The sequence below is a fragment of the Spea bombifrons genome, chromosome 5 (assembly GCF_027358695.1).
Source record: "Spea bombifrons isolate aSpeBom1 chromosome 5, aSpeBom1.2.pri, whole genome shotgun sequence".
Taxonomy (NCBI): Eukaryota; Metazoa; Chordata; class Amphibia; order Anura; family Pelobatidae; genus Spea; species Spea bombifrons.
Genome location: NC_071091.1, coordinates 87,897,447 through 87,924,037, shown reverse-complemented (window position 1 = coordinate 87,924,037; position 26,591 = coordinate 87,897,447). Strand labels below are relative to the sequence as shown.

General features: G+C 39.6%; 2 protein-coding genes, 2 long non-coding RNA genes and 1 other non-coding gene across 6 annotated transcripts; 4 read left to right on the top strand and 1 right to left on the bottom strand.

Moving 5' to 3' along the window:
• The first annotated feature begins 1,986 nt into the window (after positions 1–1,986).
• On the top strand, positions 1,987–5,027 carry TCF24 (transcription factor 24). The gene is made up of 2 exons (XM_053468122.1): positions 1,987–2,515; positions 4,346–5,027. Exons 1-2 carry the CDS (start codon positions 2,051–2,053, stop codon positions 4,445–4,447), a joined length of 567 nt encoding a protein of 188 aa, XP_053324097.1. The 5' UTR covers positions 1,987–2,050; the 3' UTR covers positions 4,448–5,027.
• Positions 5,028–10,749: 5,722 nt separating this feature from the next.
• Positions 10,750–12,245, top strand: LOC128497943 (uncharacterized). 2 transcript variants are annotated; one of them, XR_008354364.1, is made up of 4 exons: positions 10,750–10,831; positions 11,088–11,217; positions 11,690–11,729; positions 12,188–12,245. It is a non-coding gene; the product is annotated as an uncharacterized LOC128497943 (long non-coding RNA). The 2 variants fall into 2 exon arrangements; XR_008354365.1 differs by having other exon boundaries at positions 12,185–12,219.
• Positions 12,246–12,500: 255 nt separating this feature from the next.
• On the top strand, positions 12,501–12,580 carry LOC128498556 (small nucleolar RNA SNORD87). Its single transcript, XR_008354772.1, has one exon. It is a non-coding gene; the product is annotated as a small nucleolar RNA SNORD87 (small nucleolar RNA).
• A 72-nt stretch (positions 12,581–12,652) lies between these two features.
• LOC128497335 (uncharacterized) lies at positions 12,653–13,454 on the top strand. The gene is made up of 2 exons (XR_008354301.1): positions 12,653–12,695; positions 13,086–13,454. It is a non-coding gene; the product is annotated as an uncharacterized LOC128497335 (long non-coding RNA).
• A 453-nt stretch (positions 13,455–13,907) lies between these two features.
• MCMDC2 (minichromosome maintenance domain containing 2) lies at positions 13,908–26,083 on the bottom strand. The gene is made up of 14 exons (XM_053467448.1): positions 25,978–26,083; positions 24,478–24,608; positions 24,315–24,374; positions 23,162–23,357; positions 22,631–22,753; positions 22,433–22,537; positions 21,862–21,990; positions 20,636–20,873; positions 20,079–20,284; positions 19,617–19,777; positions 18,958–19,137; positions 18,491–18,630; positions 17,669–17,778; positions 13,908–14,186 (listed from the first exon to the last, which is right to left on the bottom strand). The coding sequence occupies exons 1-14, from the start codon at positions 26,081–26,083 to the stop codon at positions 14,020–14,022; spliced, it is 2,052 nt and encodes a 683-aa protein (XP_053323423.1). The 3' UTR covers positions 13,908–14,019.
• Positions 26,084–26,591: the final 508 nt, after the last annotated feature.

The window sequence follows — 26,591 nt, the reverse complement described above, 5'->3', positions numbered from 1 at the left end:
CGGGGCTCAATCTACCAGCTATCAGCTCTGTGTGGATATAGACAGATATTTTCATATTGTACATTGATCCCTGGGTGTTTGGACAGGTGTTCACAGCATTATCCAGATATTAAAAGAACAACATTTCAACTATGGTTGATGGGGAAGCCCCATTACCTGTACCAACAGTTATTACATGGATTATAGGACATTTTGGCATTTTATTAAGCAGTGGGGACTATTAATAATAATTTACATCAGAAACTGACTTCAGAGACAAATTACTCTTTATGGTATAAATTTCCCCTGTTGCAAGCACTATATAAGATAAAAACTAAATTCCAGTGCTGACCCTTTCTAGTGGTGAATAACATTTATTTACCGGTACTATTTATTATTCCACTTTATTTATAGAGGGCCAGTATTTTTATTATTAATACATTTTTGCTCACAAGAGCAGAACTCTCTTCTCCTTCTGTACCAATATGTCTTATGTGCCACAATTTTACTGTCGAATTTGTATATTGTCAGTTTTAATTTTTTTTTGTTAATTTTCATTGTCTCCTATTCTAATAGTGCTGTCTGCTAGGACTTTATAAATACATGTAATACAATATTAAATAATATTATATTGCTATTTATTTACAGGAAAAGCCTGAATTCCTTAGTTCAAGGAATTATAACAGTCTTCATACCGATCTTCCCACCACAGAAGCGGCATTAACCCTTTAGGACAGGGCATTTATGCAGACTGCTTAATCTAAGCGAGTATATCTTGTATCAAGTTTTCTGGCACCTGAAACCAATGAACAGAAGCTTTATTATTATTATTATTTTTTTATTATTTAATTTTTAGATTATTACACAAATAATTACCTAGCAGCAGCCCCCTGGGGTCCTTTACTGGGCAGCACTGGATACCTGCAATTCTCTATGCACCTCCCATGAACCCAGGAGCATGTAAAGAAAATAAGGATTTCACCACCAAACATGTTCTATAGCATAGTCCAGTTTTATTGGCAGCCTTTTCTTTATAGTCCTTTTTTTACTTAATGAACCCAGAAAAGACCCCATAAATGACCCCATAAATGCCATAATTTGGTGGGGTGCCAGTACATTGTATAGGGTGGCCACAAACACAGGGCATAGTGTTTACTAATTATAGGCATACTGTAGCTATATCTACACCTCTATATATATATATATGCTTTAGACTAAGTGACATGTACTTATTTATTGTATATATTGAGTTTAATGAGCTTTTATGAGACCTGGAAATGTATACTGGTGAGTTCACTGTATCACCAGTAGATTTAAATATAGGCTGCATCCTAAAATCTGGATGTATTTGGAAAATCAAATATCAGTTTTATAGTAACGCGTAATGTTTCAGTTAGATACCTTAAAATACAGTTAATGATGATTGATAAAAGTGCGAAAAAAATGATATCATATTTGGGTTAATATTTTATATCACAATATTTTTAATATTAATATTTTTATACTTTAGTTTGGGAGGGTGATGCATAAAGTGAAACATAAATTAATAAAAATTACCTGGCAATGTACGTTTTATTATTAATGTTTCTATGACAACACAACAAATATAAGAACATTGTATGCATCTATTTGCAAAAGGAGAGATATCATTTGTATCCAGTTCTGCTTTATAGTGTACATTAGTAACATTTTTCTATTTTAAAAAATATTTTACATTTTTTTTTTACTAAAGGCTTTCAAGATACTGTATGAGTGTGTTTCGTTTTACAATTTGAGGAAGTTATGGTTACTATTATGAACCTATTTAGGATTATTCTGAAATGTTTTGTTAAATGCAGGACTTCATGTCAGTCAAAAACACAATGAAACTGTGAAAATGTTTTAAATTAGAACTGTTGGAATAACACTGATATCCTATTAAACAAATGTTTAGCATCGTGTTCCAAATAATATGAATGCAAACAATATTCCAGCATTAAAATATGAATGTATTATATGATAGTAATTGTGTTTTGATATAGCATTCATTTAATATCAGTTCTAAACTTTTTCTTTTTGGATGAATTGATCGATGTCTTGCAGTGTGGAGATGGTGGAGAAAGTACAGCGCCCTCTGGTGTCCAGTCTAGTACATGGCAGAGAAGAGTCTCCAGGTGTTCCTGAAAAAAACTTACATCTATCATTGGGAAGAAGAAGGGCAGAGGGAGGAAAGGCTGCAGGTGGACATGGGAGCAGCATGGCGGGCCGTCCATCTGCCGCCAATGCCGCCCGAGAGAGAAATAGGGTACAGACCTTGCGCCATGCTTTCCTGGAGCTTCAAAGGACATTACCTTCTGTGCCACCAGATACCAAGCTTTCCAAACTGGATGTACTTATTTTGGCCACAACCTACATTGCCCACCTTACACGTAGCCTACAGGAAGATGAAGAAGGTAGCCCGAACCATCAGCCTGTTGCTCCAAGCAACTCTGGCAACCTTAGCCCAGAGCTCCTTGGGACTTTGCATAGTGGGGATGGATATCTTCACCCTGTTAAGGTATGGATAATGATTGTAAGCCTAACAATTAGTCTGGGCATTTTAGGCCCACCGACCCACAGGTTAAATGATGACATACAATCTGAAACTGATACCCTTGAGGTAATAACATCCAAATAACGCAACCAGTTTGGAGGAAGATAAATCCAGCAACCATCAGAAGTGGTAGAGGCTAATACAATGAGATAATTTAAACATGGACGGGATAAGCGTAAAGCTATCCTCAAGATCAAGACAAGATCAAGGACTTAAGGTCTGAGTCTTTACATCAGGAAAAATGAGAAGACTAGATGAGCCGAGTAAAACTCAAATTCTATGTTTCTAACAAATAACAAATAGTATATTCTTAGCTTCAGTAATAAAACAGAAGACATTTTTTACAGTTCACTACAGATCGGTCACTTTCCCCAAATCCTACATTTTACAGTTCTTTACACTAAATGAACAATATAACATCTTATGTGTATATGATGGAGAAATATTTATCTGCTTCCCTTGCTCAGGATCTGCATGATTATTCCTCCCCATTATGTTACCTCTTACATGCTGTTGAGTTGCTGGTTGTTGTTGATTGTTCAGGCGGCCTTTGTAAGGGTGGGATGAGGAGAAAGATGATAATCTAAGTACAGAAAATTGATCGTACAAGGTCAGCACTGGAGCAGGCTCTTCTCCGCTTTCAAGAGGTGCAAGTTTAAACTATATGAAGATTAAATTGCTAGTGATAGTTCCCCTTTAATAAGGTATGCAACGGGTCTGTATAATATCAGCTAGGGGAAACAATCTTAAACAAAAAAAGTTTTATTAAACATTTAAAAAATAATATTTTTTGTATTAAAACATGATTAACAAAATATAATACATTAAAATATCGAAAGTTCATTTTTTTAAATTGAAAGCTGATTAAATAATCTGAGAAGAGAGCTTCACAAATTGCTACATGCTACAAATATGTGAAATATGTTAGGTTGACACAGTGACATGTTTGCTAAATGTAGTATACATAGCAGTGAAAAACAAATACATTGATGCTCCTAAAACTTAGAACAGGTGCACAATGTACACATCTTGGTATGAAAGGCATGATAATGCGGAATATTACTTCATTTTTTGAATTATTTAAAACATTGTTGATACACACTTGGTTGCCCAGTTACTGTTATTATTATTAGTATTTATTGTTATTATTATTATTGTTATTATTAGTTGTTTTATATAGCGCCATCATATGCCGCATCCTTGAATTGTAAGCCTTTCAGTTTAAAAAATACAGGAAACGGGGAGCCAAATCCCATCCTTAATCTGTAAAATTCACAAACATCACTGTTCATTAACCGCTCATCACTAAGACTCAGGCAGTCGTTTGAACAAAAGTTGGAACCACCATGTAGATTTTCCAAGATAAATGATAGATCTTTCTTACTATATTACCGTCATTATAATAATGGCTTATTTCAAACCTCGTAGGATTCACCTTGAAAAAGTTGGGGTATTTTTCACTTGATGGATGGTCCTTCTGTAAATAATCACTTTGGGTGTCACCTGACCCAGTAGGAGATCTCAACTAACTTCAAGATGGTCAATACCCTGCTGGACATGCCCAACGTTCTTGGGTGTGCTTTCGGGGCGTCAAAGCCACATGGGCAGTCCTTGGGAAGCTTTGTATTCTTATGATTACATTTGTTGGGATGTTCTGTTGAGGTTGGTTCTTAATGTGACTTCCATGAAATGTGACTAGAAGCATAGGCTGAACAGTTCCCATCCCTGTGGCATTAATAGCGTTGGGATTCTTCTGTATCAGTAATAACAGTGAGTTTGCTCTTTATTTTTTAGAAATGGCCTATGAGATCCAGGCTTTACATTGGTGCCACAGGCCAGTTTCTGCACCAGTCAGGCGGGCCGGAGAATCAAGAACAAGAAGAGAAGATCCCGTGATCACGGTGTCCCATCTACACCAGGAGACACCTCTATCATTAATAGCAGTGAAGGCTGTAAGACATTGGAGAGCTGCTGGTGAAAAAGCCTGCTGTTTGAAGTGTCTCTCAACGTCAATTTTTAGTCTCTTCAATGAAAAGCACTACATTTAGATAAAGAGTAACGTATCAAATAAACGAGGGTGTGGAGGGTGTATACATTTACAGAGATTTATGTTGGCTTACATTAAATCATATTTATGATGCAATATTTCTTTCCAATCCGGGTGATAAAGATGTTTAGAAATATGAAAGACACAAAAAATCGTTTAGTAAGTGACACATTCTACAAGCTCATAGCTGAAACAGGGTCGTTTCCTATCTAACCCGTCAAGAATGGAACTGGCGGATCGTTAAACTATTTAATTAACCTTATAAAGATATATGTGATTTTATTTATTTCTAAGGGTTCCTGGCTGCTTCTAGTTCAATATATAAATGTATGTTTATTGGTCATGGTGATACTGCATGTGTGTAACGTTAATACTCATTGTACAGCGCTATGGAATATGATGGCGCTATATAAAACAATAAATCATCATAATAACGGTAACAGATTTTATTACAGAACAGTAAAATGAGAAATAGTCAAACATAAGGAAAGTATCCATATCCATTTACTGAAATCCCTGCCACATGTGCTGTCTTCCCATGCTTACAAGCCGTTCTCAGATACTAGGACTATATACAATGTATTTATAGTATATTTAAGATTAATAAAAGCTGTTATAGGATTATTACACATTAATCGCATAAGCATTATAGTATGATTTGTACATTATAACAGGTCCATGGAATGGCAATTAAGTATTTCAGTCTAGTGGGCTGTAAAGTTACGCATTCTATAGCCCATTGCTAAGGCTAAGGTTTCAGCTTCTCTCACCCTCCTATTCACTGTCAAGTTTCTCCAGCAAGAAGGACTCAGCAGGCCCTGTATAATGCATAATTCAATCTCTGGAGAAGAAATGTTGCTTTTATAATTATACATTATACAGGGCCAAACTAGCTTTTCCTGTAGCAGAACCTTAAAGTGGTCGGTCCTCCGTGATGTATAGTTATGAGTTTGTAGAGCTGAAACCACGGCTCTCTTGCAAACCCTTCTCTCAGCTGTCCATTTAATAAACAGATCCAATTTGCAGACTTCAACAGGACTTTCACACGGTGGTATTTCTGAGAAAGAATGTTCTGCAATGATAGATATCAGTCAGCACATAAAATAATGTCGTTTTTCTTTCATTTTCACCCCAATCTTATTGAATTCTGGATTCAATTCTTTAGCATCTCTTAAGATGGCGTTTCTGCAGATGAACAATGGATTGTGCTACAGTTACTATGATTTATCACCCTTATGCATTTATAGCCGATTTCTGTAGTGCTGAAAGAGTTAAGGTGGATAATCCTTAATACTTTAAAGATGTTGAGTATGACTTTATGAGAAACCTGACCCAAGGCTAGCCAACATGTGTTACTCCGATCGCCACAACGTGAAAAGGCATCATGGCAGTTGCAGTCCATCAGTAATTCATGGGCAGGGGCGGACTGGCACTTTAAGGCCAGCAGCCACCTGATGACGTAATTGCAGCCGCACACTACAATTTTGTGATCAAGTAGTCTGCGGTTGGACATATCCAGCCCGTGGCTGCACACTTCAGTGTCTGATCTGCTGCTGGAGGGGCAGATCTGGTGAATATGGGGCGCTGTCGGCCAGCGGGGCACTGTCGGCCAGCAGCCCACTGGGCTTTTGCCTGGTGTGCCAGATGGCCAGTCCAGGCTTGTTCGTGGGTCACATGTAAGCTAGCCCTGAGCTAGTATATACTTGTATATACAGAACGTTTTGTTGTAAATTAATGTTTAAATTGAAACCAATTGTATGTAAAGTAACCGGTATCCTCTGCTTCCATTATTAGTTGAAAAGTAATATTCTGTATATGTATAAATGAAATTGTCTTGTGTGTCAACACTTTTATATCCGTCTGTTGTAATATATTAAGCTTGTTCGTGACACACTTTTTCTTTGCTTACTGCCTGTGCCATATTTGCTTGTGAAACTTTTGCTTTTTTTTTATTTACTTTGTGTTTTTAAGGAATTTGGTATATCTAAGAAAATTGAATTGTCATGCTCGGCTGGAAGGCTACGCTCTTTCAGTAAAAATATTTGCACTAAATGTACGCAACAATAGGTCAACAATTTGTCATGTTAAGTGTCCTGTCAGACGAAGCACAATGGTCTCCATTTACTGAAAGCGTTTCCCAGTCACTGAAAGTTTACTTTTTTAAAAATTCTTTACGCATAAAACAGAAAAGGAAATATGTGAAAAAATGTTCGCCTGTTTCCCAGATGTTGGAGAAAATCCTGTATCAGGACACTTCTCCCGACTAGGTATGTTGTTGACAAATGGTGACGGCCTTCCTTTACCTCTGATTAACCCTTATCTTCCTGGCGGGGCATGCAATTTGCTTGTTTTTATCCGTTGGTAGAATGGTTTACTTTTCAACAATGGAACTGTGGACCAGTAAGACCTTGTGTGGCTAATGGCTGTTTAAGGAGCACAGTGACAGGACCTGTTCATGAGTGGTCATCACAAGATCTTTAGGTGCTCACTTCAGGATTCACAACGATGACAGCATGTCAAAAGATATTCCTGTTGCTCATAAACCTCTGAGACAGCCAGGTTCCTGTTCCGCTACCATTCTCTCCATGTGACTGATAACGAGGACCAACAAAATCCAAGGGGGTCCTAGTTCCACTGCAAACTTACGATTTCTTTTATTTAAGGGCTTTTTCAATGTGGAATGTATACCTATCGTGGACTTTACTATTGTACCTTTTAACTTCACAGCATTGCAGTATATCATAGGAATTGTAGTGGTTTCACTCAACACCGATGATACCGGTAATAATTCCATTCCCGTGCCATTTCTGGGATATGTATAAATAAAGGTGTACTTTTTATGTAAACCTCATGGATTGTGCGCTTTTTCGTCTTTCCTTCTTATGAATTATTGAATTTACAGATGTTTTATAGAATGCTACAGAATACCTATGATTGACTACACTGCGCTGTCAGGTGATGGAGATATAACATCGAGTGGTGGAAATATAACTTGAAAATTAATCAATCAACATAGAAGACTTTCTCCTTGGTCATGTCCCACCGATACTAAGCTGCTAAGTCTACACATGACATCCACACATCGCACTCAGTCAGTAGCATCCTTGGAAATCTTATGCTGTGAAGGAATCACATGATCATTCTGAAATATGAGGCAGTGATCCCCGTTAGTGATCCAACATACCGGTATTAACCACAAACTGTAGCACGGGTATATGAAGGAACCTAAACTAGGCGGCACACTTATCTATGGTGTTCACGGCTCGTCTTTCAATGTGTGTTCACATGCATTAAGTATGCACTAACATTCCAACATTACGTTTTAGTTGTAAGGAGATCATTAGTTCCATTAGTGAGAAATCTCTCAGTAGAGTCAAGTAGAGAGTTAGAGGAAAGCAAGTGCGTTAGGCTATTGTAGGCTACGCATTCCACCAGTTTGGAGGCCAGCGGTAGACGGTAGATGGGGATTAAGGTTTAAAGGAGGATTTATTTAAGATGGGACAGACGAGAGCATGTTTGAAGGGGAATAAGATCAAGTATGGAGTTAGCAGGGTGGGAGGATTAAAGCACATCCAAAACTTCATCAAGGGATGAGACCATGGAGGTTCTCACAGAAAGCTGGGGAGAATTCAACACCTTGAACCGTAATGTGACATATATCAGGGAAGCCCAAATGGCATCCAATATTTCTCCCAACGGGAACCGGAGAGATGTTCCCCAAATTGGTTACATTTGAATCCTATGTGGTCAAAGATCACAGAAATACTGAGTGATACATTCAGCAGGGTAGGTGGGACAGCAGCTTAAACACTCTGGATCAATTATCCCCCTGAAGCAATAAAATGGCTAGTACTTTACAGAAAAAAGTGGCAACATTATTATTTATTGTTTTATATAGCGCCATCAAATTCCTTAGAGCTGTACAATGGGTAGACAGGACATAACAAGTAGATAACATTTTGACTTATAAAACAACAGGAGAGGAGTTGTTCTAGCTTGAATAACGAATAACATTTGCAGATCACACTATTTTTATATATTATTAACTGACTGTGACCAGCATTAGCCTTCTTTTTTGTATGGGAAACAAAAATAAGCGGGGTTGGGGAGAAAAAGTAACCAAATAGCGGTAGAATCAGCGCTATCATAAGCGGCCATGTTTGTTTAGGGCAGACAATTCACAAACGGAATGAGGTAGATATTTTAGAATATTAAAAACTGCAACAAAAAAACATTTAACTACAGCTATAACGACAAAACAACAACTTCACTTAAAATCACTGACACACTTGTTAACAATTAGTTACAGCTTAAGCTTCTTGTGCCCTCTTTAAAAATGGAAGATGCAGCAACGTAGACTCTCTGGCTTGTAGGTGAACTCTATGGTGCCGGCGCATGTAACCACGGCCGGAGCGGGGCAGCTTCCTCTTTGGCTGCGTGTTTGCTGCAGGTAGGATGTTGGGCGGAGGGCTGCACTGATTTCTCTTCGGAAGGCCGAGCGGGTGACGCGCGTCAAGCGATTAGTATCTCGCCCGACTTTTTAGTAACTACTCCCGTGTCTGGGTTTATCGATTTGATACGTTCCCAGTGTGCGATCATAGAGCGCTGCTCGGTGGGGATGCGGGTTAGTTAACTGATTTGTGCCTTCGTTGCGTTACACGTTGGGGGGTTTCGCAGTTAACCCATTGAAACGCTTATGAAGGAGCTATGGTGCTGGGCGGACTCCCGCTTTATTAACCCATCTGCATCTGTAAACCGACCCTGATCAGCTATTTCATTGTGTGCATGTATTTCATAGATGCGTGCGTATATGTATATATAATCACTATTGAAAAGTTTGGAGTCACTTTAAATTCATGGGGAAACAAGCTCATGTCTAACGGTAGCACAATTGCCAAAGGCTTTCTAATTCATTCATTTTAATTTGGATTATCCCACACAACGTGCCAGAACACATGAGTGATGGGAGTGATAAAGGGCCATTGGGACATAGGAGTGATGGGAGTGATAAAGGGTCTCTGTATGCCTGGGATGAGATTCCATTAAAAATCGTCTGTTACCAGTTACAATTTAGTTTTACTGATTACATTGTATTTATGTCCCAGTTTTTTTATATTAATGGACAAAATTTGCTTTTCTTTCAAAAACAAGGTGACTCTAAAATTTTGAATTGTAATGTGTATTTATATATGTATATATATCGTGTGTGTACATGTATATATGAGTAAACCCCAGTTATACCTACACTGTACTTAAAATAGCAGTCACAGCATTACCCCTTGCTGTTTCAGATCATCTGCAGAGGCATTATAGCACCTGGCTATTTCTTTGTGAATATGGCATGGGATAGCTTCTTTTCCTGAATCCTCCTGTTACAGCCGCATTGAGAGTCCGGCTTATCATGCACGGATTGTCCTGCTCTGGACGTCAAAACAATCAATATAGTTTTTAATGTTCTTAAATTACGTTGGCTTCATAAATCATTCTGACAGACTTGTCTAAATGGTGTGATTAATGCGTGGCTTGACTGAGAGCTGGTGGCCAGGCTTTGGTGACCCTGACCAAGTTCCTGCAGCCTTCACCTTCTAATAGCCATCTGGGCTTATGTGTATGTAGTCCCCAAAGTGTGACCGAAGCCAAGCAGTCTGGCCCGGCATTGAGTCAGCTGTCTGAGTTTTCTGTTTGTCATGCAGAGACCGTGTGGTGTCTTTTAACCTTGGTCTATTCTCCAAAGAACCGGGCACATAAGTCGTATGATATTTGGTCGTGTGAGGTCCATGGTTAGTGTCAGCAGGTGATCGTGAACAGCAGGTCTAGAAATAGCAATATCTTGCTTGTGCTAAACAGAACATCTTTGAATGGATACTTGGTAACAGGTACTGCGCATGCACAGCAAAATAATCTATGCCTGCCACTATGTGTATATGTAGAAACAATCCTCCTTGGGCTTCAAAGTAGTCAAACGTTATGACTTCTAGACGGTTTAGGACGCAAAGTATCGGCTTTGAGTCCTAACCTGATATGTTGGTTCCCTTCTCTCTGCACATGTTTGGCATGTATTTATATCTCACTATTTATTTATTGAGAGATTTGGTTCTCAAAGAAAGTAAGGATCGTTGTTCCTGCTTATCTGACATATATATTTTTTCTATGTAGGGTTAACATGGAGTTGCTTAGAAGCCAGTCCAGTATTCCGGAGGGTTCTGTGGCCGCTTTGACATGTCTCGCTAAAGGTAAGTAACGTGTTTCGTCTAGAAATGTAAGCGGTGAGAAGACTAAATCTGGTAAAGATGCCTTTATTAAACTCGGTTGGGTTATATTGCCAATCTAGAGATTACTGCGATCTCCTGAAGAGTCCTAAGTAAATCTCACAGGTTTAGCCAGTAGTTCTGTTTTGAACCAAACACATTTATGGCAGCGCTGATGGTTTAAGTTGTGTGGAAAGTTCTTTAAACTATTAAAGTTCTAATAGTATTTATCTATTGTCAGAACCTCTCCGTTGTATGACCGGTGAAAATCAAGCTTTTCTATCCGCCAATAAACTAGGTGTTTGCAACGGCTGAAGAAGGCAGCTACTCGTCTTCTACAAAGACCTGAGTGTCCGGATCAGACCCTAAAGGTACGTCAAACTAAATGAGACGGGTGCATGGGCACACACTGTTGGATAATATCGTCTCCGGCACAATGATGATTCTTTCCATGCCGTTTACCCATCTGATTGATGAGGTGATGACACTTAAAGTCTGATGCCATACGATCTTACTGGTTTTTATGATGGGGCTTCCAGGAGAGTCTGAACCCTTTCCAGACTAAAGAGCAGTGTTTGTAGACATTTAAGTTCCATGATGCCCTCCTTTAGGGGGTTGTGCTTTCCTAACACAGTGCTGCAAAACAGGGGATTGGAAGTTTCAGGTATGTTCACAGGAACATGCATGAAACAAACGATACCAGTAAGATATTGGTGTGTCTTTATGGTGTAAAGCGGTTCCTGTACATACTGGGAAACATCGGGTTTTCTTGCACAAATATGAATGTTTGAGGGTTTTGTTCAGGCCACCCATGCTAACTTGTTTTCTTTCTGAATCTTTTAGATCAGGCGATCTTCTAATGGAGAGCCTCTTGTCCTCAGAGGTACGTACAGAACGTTTCTCCTGCTTGAATGTAGTAGATGAGAACATGCTAGTGATATGGTGACCTGGGGGCTTCCACCAAAACCATGAATGTCACAAAATATTTCTAGTGGCAGTCATAATATTTTAGTTGCTTGAATTAAAGTAAAATGGAAACTGAAGACAGTCATTACAAAACCTGACCTCTGTCCTGCCTAGAAACCAAAATCCAGCCTGCCTTTAACTGACATGAATATTACGGGGAGGAAACTCTTATCCTGCCGTTAAATAAATAGGGTTAGTCTGCCGTGTCTCCTGCTGGCGTCACTGTGATGATTACCAATTGCCGTTTACCCAACAGAATGCTTGTGGTGATACTCTTGTAATCTGAAATGATGCTGGCACGCTTGTGTCCTTTCTAGATTCATTCTTGCTGCTCACCTTCTATGTTTAACTATTAAATATTTATTGTTACAGCAGAGATCGGTATTCATGTACTGAATACGGACTTGGGGATCATGAATGACTGGAGTCTTCAGGAAAGCTTGAAATCCACATAGAGGTGGGTGATTCTATATTATACATAACTGTATCTATACCATATTGGATCCTATGGCCTGAATGTATTCCCTGAAATTCATTTATGGGGGAGGGGGTCCCTTCCCTCTACAAACAAATAGTGTTTCCCCTATAAATGAGGGTAGGACTGTTCATCTCTTACCGGAGCGCTCAGTAAATTAAAGTAAAACGTGCGTCACAAATTACTACGGGTTGGATTTTTTTCCTCGGCAAGTCTGGCACAATGATGATTAATTATTGCCGTTTACCCAACAGAGTGTTTGTGGTGAGACATTTACAATCTGAAATGCCAGCTTTAATTCTATTGTATGGTAAATCTGAGTTTCTGCTCTTACAGTATACATTTTTTTTATTTATTTTTTTACCCCGCACAGGTTCCTGGAACAGCAGCCGTATCCTTGATCTCCAGGTACACTGAATATTTAGCTTTGGGTTAATTTATCAAATAGTCAAGGATGGCTCTTGTCTTTTTTTTTTAGATCAGGGGGCTAGACTGCTGACTGGGAGCGGCTATGGCACTTTAAGGCCAGATTACATGTGGCAAGGGGTTTCCTTTAAAGTGGTAGATGCCTTCCCACCGCTCATGGCGTGTAAAGTTGCACGTTTCTCTGGCTTTTATGATGATTTTTATATTGCCGTTTACCCATCTGAATGGCAAGTGCTGATAATTGTATAGATCTGAAAAGCCAGCACAATGTTTATTCACCAAGTGCCTGTTTCTATGGCAGATGATGCATTAATGTATCTGCTGTAGTGACCTAACTTTTCATTGTTGATGGGTTCTCTTTTTTTGTTTAAGGGATCAAGCACCTCGAGGATTTGTTTTGCCAACTGCATGGGAGGCTGCAGAGAACCAGCTTGTGGAACAGTGTATAATTACTGTCTTCAGATGCACATGAATAGATTGTAAGCTGCTCTTGCAGGGTCCTTGCATTTGTTTTTGGTACTGTTACTTTTTCTGGCGAACATGCTCTGTATGCAATGTGAAACAAACTTAGACTGGACAGAACGTGCTAAAGTACAAAAAGGATCCAGTCATGTAAATGCTGCCTATATGCTGTTAGGCTAGTCTCTGGGGATGTGTGCAAGTAAGGCATCTGACTTATTTTACCATTCTTGGTCACCTTTAAAAACAAAAAAAATACGAATAAAGAATATGAGAAATCCAGCTTGTCTCTTATAAGGTCATCATATAAAGTAAAGTTGCTCAATTGTTTTGTTCCATTGCAAATGGGTCAAATTTGCCAAAAGTGTGAGTTTGCAGGAGAGTTGGGGTTTCGGTGCCCTGAGTTCACTATGTGTTCGAAGGAGTGGTGGAGCTGGCCCTGCAATTGATGATGTGACCAAGAAATCGTAGTGATATGAATACATTTTATACAGGGCTATGAAAGGAGTGGCAGATGACTGGGTTGTAGCCCTTTCCTTGTAAAGCAAAGTTGGGGATCTGAAATAGTAGCGCTCCTGCAAACAAAGCAGAGTGTGACGGGTTTGCTATCCTGCAAGCTGGAACAGGCGGCTCCATCAAGGCTCGCGTGGCATCGGAGCATCCAGCCCTCGCATGTGTTAAAGGATCCGGAGGGCCGGAACTTGACAAAAGAAATAAAATAAACACAAACCAGACTGAGAAACAAAAAGCACACGCTTATAGGTAGCTTTAATAGATTTTACCATAACTGAATTTAAACTAAGCAAGGGCAAATCCACAAAACGAACACAATATACTTCATTTCCAATTATTCTTCGCTAATATAAACGGCTGTTCCGGGTCCGTATGTTGAAATGAATTGAAGTAGCTGATGGTGACACTGTTTCAGATAAATGTCTCTCTGGTACAGATGCGCCTCTTCATGGAGCTCAGTGGGGAAGAGTGCAGCGGGTGACACAGAAAACACAGAGCCTCCTGAAATGCAGAGATTACTAAATGTCTCCGGGGAATTAGTCCTATTTTTTTTTCTTGTAATATTTATTTAGATTTTTCCTATTTCCACCCCCCCAAAATATTTTTTTTTACAAAATATACAGATGAAATAGAGCACAAAAAAGAAAAATATACAAACTTAACACATATATTTGTTATATATGTATATATAAAAAAAAAACCCACGTCATTTGTATTTGATTTGTGGCGCGGCACCCCGAGGAGCAGATTTTTATCTATATCATCACTATTAAACACTACGAGGCACTTCCTTATGTCCTTCCGTCAATAAGGCCCCCTATAAACCATATTTACCTCAGGTTTTCATTTTCTATACTTTTAAGCCATTTATCCCACATTTCATATCTTTGTGGGGAAAATAAATATGACCAACTCAAATCTCTCTCCATCTGTATTTGTAGATGCAGATGATTTCTCACAGCGTCCCAAGATCGCTTATTAGGCTGTTTCCAATTATGTGCTAAAACTATCTTAACCCCTTCGTGACAATGGCTGATTTTATTTTTTGTAATCTTCGTGACAATGGCTGTTTCAACATTTTTGCTGCTCGTGTTTAGCTGTAATTTTCTTTCTCGTTTACTAACCCACACAAGTTATATATTCTATCGTTATTTTGATTGAATCAGATCATTTACTGACTTTTACTTGAAAAATCTTTTACTCATCTATAAAAGGTAATGAAAAAACCTGCTAAATAGATTCTACTATTTGTCATGAGTTTAGAACTGTTTTTTATGTTTTTTTTGCTTTTTTCTGCATTCTGGGGCTATAAGTACAAGTAGCGTTTTGCTATTTCGAAACCATTTTTTCCAAATCTGGTAATTCTTCCCCCCATGTGCTATTTGGTACATCTTTGAAGCCGACCAATGCGATTTACCCCATCAAACCATATATATTTTGAAGACTAGACACCCTGGGGGTATTTCATATGCTAGTATTTTAACTCTTTCCATGCACTAATTCTACCACCAGTCTTTGTCAAATGTTGTGGGAGTCATTTTGTTCACACATTTTATTCAGGTATGAATTTACAGCTGTTGGTATATGCCACTGTCACACAACACCCCAATATGTGTTCAGTAGCATCTCCCGAGTACAGTGATACCACCCATGCATGGGTTTGGGGGCTAAAAGGATACATTTGGGACGTGTGCATTTTTCTAAATTGAAAATTTGACATGTGGTCATCCTGTGTTAATTGGGACATTGTTGAACCCGGCCAATTTAATTTACCCCATCAAATCATACATTTTTTAAAAGTAGACACCCCATGGGCATTTAACATGGCAGTATTTTAACTCTTTCCATGCAAAATTATTTGCCAGTCTGCCCCATGATGTGCCTTTTAACCCTCTATATGCCACTCTGCCTCCAGAAATGTCTTATACCCTCCTATATGCCACTCTGCCCCATGATATGCCTTTTAACCCCCTATATGCCAAAGTGTGAGTACAGCCTCCCTATGCCACGCTACCACCACCACACCCCTTACACATCCATGCTATCACACACTCATTCACAAACATTTAAATACTCATTCATTCCATTTATCACACATACTTGCTCAAAAACCCTCCCCCACCCCCTTACCTGAACTGCAGATCTCTCTCTAAGACTTCTGCAGGGGCCCGGCTGTGCGAGCAACTTCTCTGGCCCCGCCCCCAGAGGAAGGAGGGGGGAGGCAGAGTTATGTGACACTCTTCTAGCTTACTGTTCTCCTGCCTCTGGTAGAAGAGAAGCTGCTCGCGACCAAAGCACCGGTAAGCAGCCTGGCCCCAGCGGGGGTCTGATTATAAGACGACCTCGATTATAAGACGAGGGGTATTTTTCAGAGCATTTGCTCCTCGTCTTATAATCGAGCAAATACGGTATATATCATTTTTTTGTCCTTTTTTTTTTAACATTTTTTGGAACCGGAAGGTTCCCCTGATGGTGACATCAGTGGGAAATTATTTTTACATATTACCATTTTGTTAACTACTTTTTTTCTTATTTTTTTTTTTAATTTATTTTACTAATCACATTGTAATTAGAAGGCTGGGCTCCATTGACTTGCATGGTTGAATGCAGTTGAATGCAGTACCTGTATTCAACCTGCAAGGGGAGCCAGAGTTCTCAGGAGGGTCTGGAGAGACCTAGTTGGAAAGGTTTTAAACTTTTTTTTTTTGCTGAATGCCTCGTTATCGTTAACGTAGATCGCTTTCTGCACCCGTTTAAAGCCATGACGGTCCTGGCATGTCAATTGTCACTAACTGGATGTTTGTGCGTGACATGCCCGGACCATTATTTGTCATCAAGGGGTGAAAGGCCACAGACGCGTGTATAATAAAATTTTCATTGCTCCAAGACAATATTGGAAAGTTCATATGTAGCAAACCTAACTCAGGTTTCCTATTCAAATTAACTCTAGTCAGCATTTCAATATAGTCAAATAACCTGTGGTTATTATCAACACATCCCCGCCAGATATGTAAATACGTACCTTCCTTTAAACCACAGCGCCAACATTGTGCACTGGTACCCGAATACATCTTAACTAGAATAGTAGGAACAAGCTCACAATGAAGGTCTTTTTCCCATCTACTAATCTGGGGAAGTATAAATGGTCCTTTCCATACTCTAATTATTCCATTGGTTTTAGCTAGAATTTAGGAAAAACCGGCAAAGAATATTTCACACCAAGGGAAATGTTAAGTTGCTCCCGCGCCACCAAGATGTTTTCTTGTATAATATTATTTTCAATAGGTATAGCTGATTTCTTTCAACTCTGTATATTCCAAATAACCTCATATAGGTCTTTAACACCCAGGGCTTCTGTTTCAATGTACCAACCATCTTCTTTTACTAGATCTGAGATCTATAGATTGTGTGTTTACATATTAGCCAAATATTGATATTTTATTCTGGGGAAAGCCAGCCCACCCACAGAAACTCTCTGAGGTAATACCTTTTGACTAAAACGAGGCTTCTTACCTCTCCATATAAATGAAGAAAAAATTGTTTATATCGTATCCAACCAGCTACTAGGGATTTAAACCATCTGGAAGAGGTAATTCCATTTGTATATAATATAAGAATTTACAACATGGATCCTGCCCCACCAGGACCCCACCAGGACCCCCAGATGTCTCCAATCTCTCACTCATTGGTTGGTATGCTTCAGAAGTTGTAAAAGATTGTTTTTTGGGGGGTATCTTGTAATATATATCACTAGATAACTAAAACTGTTTTTAGCCCAAACAAAATCAAAATTATTGTTGATAAATGCCGTTGCCGCAGCGTCAATACAACAGCCTAACAGTACAGTTTTACCAATATTTAATATTAATAAAAATATATTAATATATAATGATTAAAGTTTGAGTGGTGGTAAGAGAGCAGCTTTGTATTTGGATGTTGAGGGCATAGTTAGCCATACTTCATACGCAATGCAAAACTCTTACCGTGCTTGACAGTGAGTGAGACTTCAAACAACAGAATGCCAATAAGTGCGTCCTCCTCCGTCACCTCGCATCTCAGACTGAGTTTTGCATGTGCCTCCGACAATGAAAACCTAAAAACATTTTGGAAATAGTTAAAATGTCACATTTCTCCTGCAAGGAGGGCAGAGTTGTTACTGGTAAAGCAAATATATCTGGGGTGGCCCCCTGGACTTAAGCCTTATGCTGGGTTCTACTTTTAGCCCACATACAGACAGTAGGGAGTTTAGATAACAAGGGCATGTTGTTTTTCAGGTTGGTTTATTATTGGGCTGCCTTTCTGGAATTGACTCCCAGGATGAATGATGGAAGCCTCCCCCGGTTATTATGCCATTATAACTATCAATTACACATGGCCAATAGGTGCCTCCAGATGCTGGTCCTTCATAATGCATAACGTCGCGGAGGTGAAATGTAGCAATTTATTTTATTGTATTTTATGTAGTTATGGAAGGAACCCTAACCTTTTACTGCATCAGGATATAACCATGTAACACACTATGGAGTTCATTCACTAAAGAGGGAGCTGACGGAGAGTTGCAGTTTCAGCTCACCACTTCACATTTATGTTATGAAGGGCCAGCCCCAATGAGTTTCAGCACCAATGATATCTCGGATAGCCATGTATAAATCATATTTAAGTTCATGGGAATTCATGAAAGTTTCCTCACGTCTGCCCCATTATGAATTGCGATCACCCACATACAGACCATAATCTATAACAGCAGGGCCCACTGAAATGTAAATAAAACTAGTCATAAAATATCTATTGTGCACAATACTTACAGATGCCTCAGTGCAGACGTGGACATTTTGGACCCGTGCATGTCCGATCGTACCCTCCGACTTGCCAAATAATAACTGTTGATTAGTCTTTCTGCCCTGATGCTTATGGTAGCATTTAAATTCCTTGCATAAGCAATAAGCTAAATTAATACAAAAATGTAATTTAAAATTAACATGAATGTTCTATCCCTTATGCATGAATATAGTGATCCCCTATTAAATGCATGGAGTATGTTAGATTTGTGTTTTGCTTATTCATTTTGCTGGATCCCCAGATACATTAGACACTCTTAATGCTGAAAGGAAATGTCCCCACAATGTCCTTGCTGGTGGCCTTTGGTTCCAGGCAATTATTTCAGGCAGTTTACTAAACGAGGCGCTAGTGCTGGTCACAACTCTTTTGACTTATCCCCTTCCCTGAATACTGGCCATAAGCATGTTCCCCGAGGCACATCTCTATACTCTGCCTTTTCGTAGTCCTGTGTGGCGAAGCAACGGGACGCCGTCCAGTCGGAGGCTGCTGGTCCTCCACCTCTGCTCAAGCTTTGTTGCACAAGAGGAAGAACCGGATGACTCTGGGAAGTGTCATTGATGTAAACCAAGAGGCCAAATGCATCCGCAAGACTTGAAGGCAGAACACTTAAATCCTATAAGACAAAAAAGTACAATATTATGAACTACGCATCAGGAAGGGCCTCATTTGGGAACAGATGACTCTGTTCCCAAATAAGGCCCCGACCTGACAAGCATAACTAACTATTGTTACTAACGGCTGACATATGGCACTAGAGCGTATCAGGTCACTGTCAAAACTAGGAATGGTAAGTAGATTAGTAGCCTGTAGCAGACGTTAGTAAACTTAGTAGCCACTTGCTTTTCCTTCAGAGCAACCAATGTGTACAATTGATATACTATATATGCATACAATAATTTCCACATGTATAAAAAAACATTATTTTAGGTTTATAGAACAAACCCCTAGAAACGGGTTCTGAGTAATCTCAATGGCGTCCCAGGTTGCACATCACTCTACAATGTAACTATCACATGGGCTTATTGTGGTGTACTGTTCAACCCTAATGTTCCAGGGCCCTACACAGAGGTTTCAAACAGTTAAGAGACATACCACTTGGCCGATGAATAGGCTGTCTTTCTGGATCTGTTTCTTTGAGTAGTAATCCACATATGACCAGAAATTGCACTGAACAGGAATAAACATCTGATGGTCCACATCTTCTCCATACTTTTTCCCAGGAATGAATACGGTGGTGACTCTGCTCTCCAGAACTAAAGCGATGCATTCCTTGTTTATAAATGATTTACGTATTTTGTTTATATAACCTACCATGTTTGGTTTTCTATATACTTCTACTCTCAATCCACCCTATCATTTTCCTATCAATCACGTGCAGTTCTACTTTTGCCATACCCTTTGAAAATATGTATTGTAAGAAGTGCTGTGTACCGTCCTGGTGCTATATAAATAAAAGTACTACTAATCATAATAATGTATTCTGGGTCACTTATCTAGGAATAACACAAATAAAGCTATTATAAATGCTCTGTTAATGGTAAATGTTAAACTTACCTGATTGTAGGTGGTCAAGTTTATCTTTTTTATGCAGATTTATATCTCCTATGAAGCATATGCCTCCTTTGGCTAACAGCGCACTACAAGCATGGACGCGAGCAGTTCCTGTTCCATGATCGTCTTTGGATATTGTAGCAAATATATCATTGGATGAAAGATGGCGCACCCCACGCGGCACCAGACAAAGGCTGTAACTCATTAGTCTAAAGCGGAAGAAGCTTCTAGTCATTAGGATACAAACATTCCCTATCTAGAATAGTGAACACCTTGGTTTAGGTATAACAGTCCACAATCAGTTGGCTGGTCATGGTCAAGCTATGGCGTAGCAATCGACCAAACCAAATTACTTCTGGCAACCTCAATCAATAACACAATTCAAATCACACACCCATGGCATAGTTTTATATTATCAGGAACTGCCACGTTACAACATTACCGTGTGTGTTCCTAATATATATATTATTGTGTTTTAATTATAATTATTATTATTCCACAGCAATATTACATGGCAATAACACATATAAAGAGAGAAGCAGTAAGAATGATATGCTCACCTATCTATAATCAGTGTATCACTTGTTACAACCAGGACATCTAAAAAGTTCCCGTTCTCTCTGTCCTCGCTGCATGTCTGTACAAGACTGAGCAAGATGCATAGTTTTAAAGTATTGTATGTACCAACGGGGACAACTTGCGATGCAAAGACGTTAGCAAGAATTCCTGTGAAAATCCATGGGGAGCTTAAAGTCGCGGAATGGAGATTATGGAATATGCCATTTATGGCTGGTGGACCTAGTAAATACAGAAGATTTGAAATAGTTTTGCTTTTATAACCTTCACAGACTTTATTAATATCAACTGGATTATTGCACAAAAAGCCAATTTCTCCTCAGAGGTGCATGGGGTCAGCCGGTCATGTATTCTGGCCTAGGCCGGGAGGTCCGGGGGAATAAACACTCTGCTGTATAATAGAGCAGGAGTCAGATTGCCGTTTAGGTGACCAGACACCCAATGCACCGCTGCACCATGGGGAGATTAGGGACTATGCGCAAGAAGCATAACAAAAAATCTTAGGCCCTTTCTTTCTTCATATCCATACTTTTGTGGATCGAAATGCTTGTGCTCCCGAATATGTCATTTTACATGAACAAAATTATGTGCAATTGTTTTATTATACGATATTCAAAACCAGGAGGCAAGTCGCCCTCTCGGCCGATCTAACCCCCCTAGTGTCCCACCAAACAATGGGCCGGATACAAAGGAGATCTTTGATCTCCCGACCGACATATTTACACTATGGAGGCTGTGCCTTTCAGCACAGACTTCATTATAAATGGCACAGTGCGCCTCTAATATACAGCACAGCACCATTTATTGTAATGGAGATCCAATCACAGAGGTGGGGGGGTCTGGGGGCACTGTCTGGTTGGGTCTAGGGTGACCCCAAAGGTAAATATACCACTGTGATGTGAGTGTATAAACTTGCACAAGTGCATTCATTATTTCAAGTATAAATCATGTTCATACAGCCCACGTGCTACAGAATAGCATTTTGGATGATGTGGCAACCCTGTGTCAATAGTGTATAAGAAAAAGAGATAGTAATCAAAAATCGTTTCTCCTACTGTATATTTGCCTACACTAAATACCTTAGTAATAAACATAAAAAGCTATGCTGCCAGGTTATTGTTAATTTCATAATTGCTGCGGGCGCCCTATAAATAACATGTAATAATAATAAGCAGATTTGATGCTCTTTGTGATTTATGAAGCCACTCACTTTCTGCAATAAATTGATGTATATTATTGGCCTCTATACAGACCGTGACCTGAGAACCAGTGAGGCCACATACTGGAATTCCAACAACTCTATACCTTCCTCCAATTTTCATTTTATCAATTAGTTCATCTAGGGGAGAAATAAGTACAGTATATTAACATAGAAGAACATAAATAAATACAGTTTTCACTGACTTCATTTTACATTATAAAGGGTCGACCCAGTGAGCTTATGCTTCATTAATAACTTTGATGACCCTGTAGAATGCATATTTAAATGGCTGAAAGTCTCCTCGCCATTAAACTATGCATTATGCAGGGACAGCTCAGCCATACTTGCTGGGGAAACATGCTGAGTCTGGCCATTCACGTAAAACAAATATGCGGGGTGTTAAAATACCATTCTTCTGCAAACTTACACCTGAAAAAACGTCACGACTACCTACCTCCGGGTCTGCACATTAAAGAACTTTACAGCCCTATATTTAATGATCAAATAAATATAGTTCCTTAATATAAAATTTACAACCATAGATTGTTCTTCTGAAATAAAGGAAACTTCTCAACCTTACCTCTTGCAAATACAGCATATGACTGTAAACGGTAATGGCAATTTCTCCCGGATCCTTGGAAAATGCGCAGTGCCTTGGAGTCTATTAAATCAAATACCTGTTTATCTAATCATCACAAAGATCACAATGTTACTTTTATGCAACTATGGTAACTTGGTTTAAAAATGGCATTGTTTGATGAAAATAAATTGTACGTACCCCCAAGAACTCGATATTTCATATCTTCTTTGAGAGGCGAGGCACATAAATCGCAAACAAAATCGTTTCTCATGGTTGCTGACTCCGTGGCCCCTGGGATATGCACTCGTATGTACCGGAATCCTAACACAAATGTTCAGGTGGACGTTGTGAAGATTCTGTATGCTTATAGTGAGCCAAAAAGTTGCAAATACCCTTCAAATGTAGGTATATGCAAATACGCCATATCACATATCTGTGGGTAAGTGATAAAAACGCGACAACACCTTGTGTCTTTATATGTGTGTTTTCGACTTGTGAATATTTATTTCCCCACTTTTTACTGTTGGCTTACATTTTTATCCTTGTTTAAAAATATAATGAGTTAAACGTCAAGATATATCGCCATACTAGCTGCAGAGCAAGGGCTGCACTGTTACAGCAGAAGCTCATTGGCGTTGGTCTTGGTGCATGCTGGTATCAATGAGCTGAGATGGTCAGCTGTCCAACCAACCTCCAGGTCATTGAATACATGCCGAGGATTTATCTTACCTTTGGAAAACTGGCATTTTTCTTCGGAACACAAAAATCTTGCTCCCTGCGTGTATTTAGTCACGGTGGTCATGGCTTTCACCACCCCTTCTAGCACAAAAAACCTGCGAGATGTGTAATCCAAAGGGAAGTCGGTGAGGCTTAGGCGATAGCCAGGTAACTCGGGCAAGTGGGTTAATCTCAGAACCACATGAATCTGATCAGAAAAAGAATATTAAACGTATGAGGATCACGTAGCAAGAATTACACAATCACTGTTTAAGACAACATATGTGCGGCAAACATTTCATGTTAGGAGTATTTGACATAACCATACACTGAAGGAATAGTACCCAAAAATACTTCAACTCTGCAGTCTCATTAATAAACAATGCTCATTATGTTATTTTGCAAGTACTTTGATACGCCTTCTTCAACCTGTAAGAACAATCAGTGCCACCGTGCAATGCCTCCTCTGTAGTGCTGTTTCAGTGATTGTCTGCTTGAATAGCATTTGGTGGAGAAAGAGGCGAATGCATATGGGGGGATTCTGCAGAAGGGATTACAGCAGGGGCCGTCTGACAATTTAACAGAGGATAGCAGGCTAAGGGGTACAGTTATCCTCTGGGCCCCTCTTGATTGAAGACGCTGGGCCACTGTCTTAATACTTTTGGTGTGTCCTACTTGGAGCTTTAGGCAGCTCTTACACCTTGTCTGGATCCCGCTTGTGCTCCTGTGATGAGCTTTCAATGGATGTTCGTTTGATGGCATATAGCACGCACTTAGCATGCTTTTTTAATTTGGAAGAAATGTCCAAATTCTAAAACTAATTAAAATGTCCATACCCGAACATAAGCCTCAGAGAAACTGACAAAAAAATATCCATATGCAGTAGGATGTAACAAGTGGCTGTTATTAATTGGTGCCCCTTTTGCATTTTGTTTTAACTTATCGGTGCTTTCATTGTAATTAAATGGCAGACACTGAAGGAACAAAATACACAGCTGAAATAAATATGTCAAAATGTATCATCAGCACATTTCCAGGTGGTGCAGAGTCTTAAGTCCTCGGTGGGCACTGCTCACCACTCTTGTACCCATATGTGTGAATGAACCAGCACTGTATATTAATAGTATTCCATGCGGTTATAATGCAGTTACATCACTCCTCTTACCTGAGCCTCAGTCTGATACTGACCAATCAAAGACAGGGTTCTTACTGCTGTATCACACACCTAACAGCAAAAACACATGCGAATGAATCATAAAATGAAATACTGGTATTTTGAATTATATTGATATACACAATACATATATTATTCTACATAAATATCATACCGACTGAAAAATCTGTGCCGCTCTCATGGGCTCATGCAATATGTAATTTCCCAGAATGGCATTCAGTTCTGTCATATCCATGGGGTTAACGGAGATTACAAACCGATACACAGCATAACTAAGGCTGGATTCTTTAGAGAGAATACAAAAATAATTAAGGGTGAAAAACGCATGGTCTTCTGTGAAAGGGCAATCAGCCTGCACTAAATTCTAAACTGATTGGAAAAGTGCGAGTAAAAATACAATTAAACATATTTACTTACACGGACGCTAAGTTACAACAGAGTTTATAAAGAAAAAACTATTTATTTTATGTTCCGAGACACTATTCGCTAAAGGAAAAGTGTATTCAACAAGTGTTGAAAAAAAAACATTACCCTTAGGGCAGGGGCGTCCAACGTGCGGCCCTCCAGCTGCTGCAGGACTACATCTCCCATAATGCTCGTTCAGCTAAGGGGCTGGCTGAGGAGTATGGGAGATGTAGCCCTGCACCAGCTGGAGGGCAGCATGTTGGATGCCCCTGCCTTAGGGAGAAGCTGCAGCACCCAAGCCCCCCCCCATGCAATGTTTGACAGCTCAGCACTTATATATATCAAGTACCAGGATATGTGTTTAGCATGAGGAAACTCATTGAGTTCACTTTTAACTTTGGTTCGCAGGATGGACTCGGCCCTTACTGCCTCAGCTCAGGCAGCGCAGGTTTCCCATGAGTTAATCTTAGAATCAGACAATTGACGGAAGCCGGGGGCCGTTCTGCGCACGGCAAATTTGTTGCGTTTAGTTCCATTCCATGTTGCCGTGAGTTATGACTGTATTTAGGAAAACGCACTAATTTTGAGAGCGAGCGACTAAACCCCTGTACATTCTGTTTGCCTTCATGCAAACTTAGAATTTCGGGGCTGTATGCAGAGTCAGAAAAGTTCAGTATAAGTTCAATGATTTGTATATACTAGTAATGGCATTGTGATGGTTTTTCTGGAGTTAAACCCAGTGTCTGCCCCTATAGCTTCCATACAATCTTTATGTTTTAGAGGGTGGTAAGCCTTATCCATACTAATGGCTGTGGGATATATCCTCGCTCTCTCAAAAGGATACATTCAGAAGGAACATTTCCCATGACTGGAGGCGGAGGGATCGGAGTAAAGCTTTATTATGTATATATCTTATTTTCTTTGAGGATTTTAAGTCTTGGCCTCTAGTAAACTAAACAGTTACCAGAAGAGGCCATGAGGTCAGCGGTGACATCAAAGCCCTGCATATTCACGTTGTTGTTTGTTTTGTATATCATTTCTGTTCACTGGTATAACACATGCCAAGTATACTGTTACAAACATATACAGTATATACACAAAAAAGTGGTGCTGGCTGAGAGTGGTGAGAATGTATGCCCACAGCCCGAACCTGGGCCTATATTAACCTGACTGGTTGTCATAAGCTCACATAAAGCCACATCACTAAATGGACTCTATGCGCAGATATCACGTTTGGAAGCGCCAGTACCGTGGTATCTCTTGCAGTCCTCAATAAACTTTTGGAGACTCCCACTCCTGTCCATGTACTCCAGGGCAGCCTCCCTCATTTCACACGCAGTCTGAGCCCAGCTCATGGCACCAGGCCCCTGTCTGTCACACAGAGCCAAGCCTATGTCTGTCACACAGCGCCAGGCCCCTGTCTGTCACACAGCACCAGAACTCCTCTCAGTGATCCTCCTCAGAGATTTGGCGGGAAACTCGCCGGCTGGTTAATCAGAGACCTCACGGCTGATAAGAGGGGTATTTAGAGACACTGGTGGAGATATACAAAGAATTATCCGAGGCAGTTCTTTGGGGGCATATCTCTGCTACAAGGCTATGGATTTACGCACGAAAAACGAACCACGTTGAATTGATTGTTGAAAATAGTGAGAAAATGTGGATAATTTCTGGCCCACAGATACTCGTTTGGCCGGATGTAAATATTGTTTCTTTTTGTAACACCCCAAGGCTTATTCTTGTCTCGACATCCACTTGTGTTTTTTAATAAAACTTTTTTCTATGCCCCCCACTATGATATGATGTTCCTTACAGATCCGATGGGGTATAGGTGCTTTGCTTTTTTGTAAACAGACATATCCA

Bases quoted from the DNA above. Each gene is read 5' to 3' on its own strand.
- TCF24 (XM_053468122.1), top strand. From the start codon at position 2,051: ATGTCTTGCAGTGTGGAGATGGTGGAGAAAGTACAGCGCCCTCTGGTG. The intron at 2,516-4,345 runs GTATGGATAATG...TTTATTTTTTAG, and splicing joins GATATCTTCACCCTGTTAAG to AAATGGCCTATGAGATCCAG.
- MCMDC2 (XM_053467448.1), bottom strand. From the start codon at position 26,083: ATGAGCTGGGCTCAGACTGCGTGTGAAATGAGGGAGGCTGCCCTGGAG. The intron at 24,609-25,977 runs GTACTGGCGCTT...TTCTCTCTAAAG, and splicing joins GGACTGCAAGAGATACCACG to AATCCAGCCTTAGTTATGCT. The intron at 21,991-22,432 runs GTAAGGTTGAGA...TTTCTCCCCTAG, and splicing joins ATATGCTGTATTTGCAAGAG to ATGAACTAATTGATAAAATG.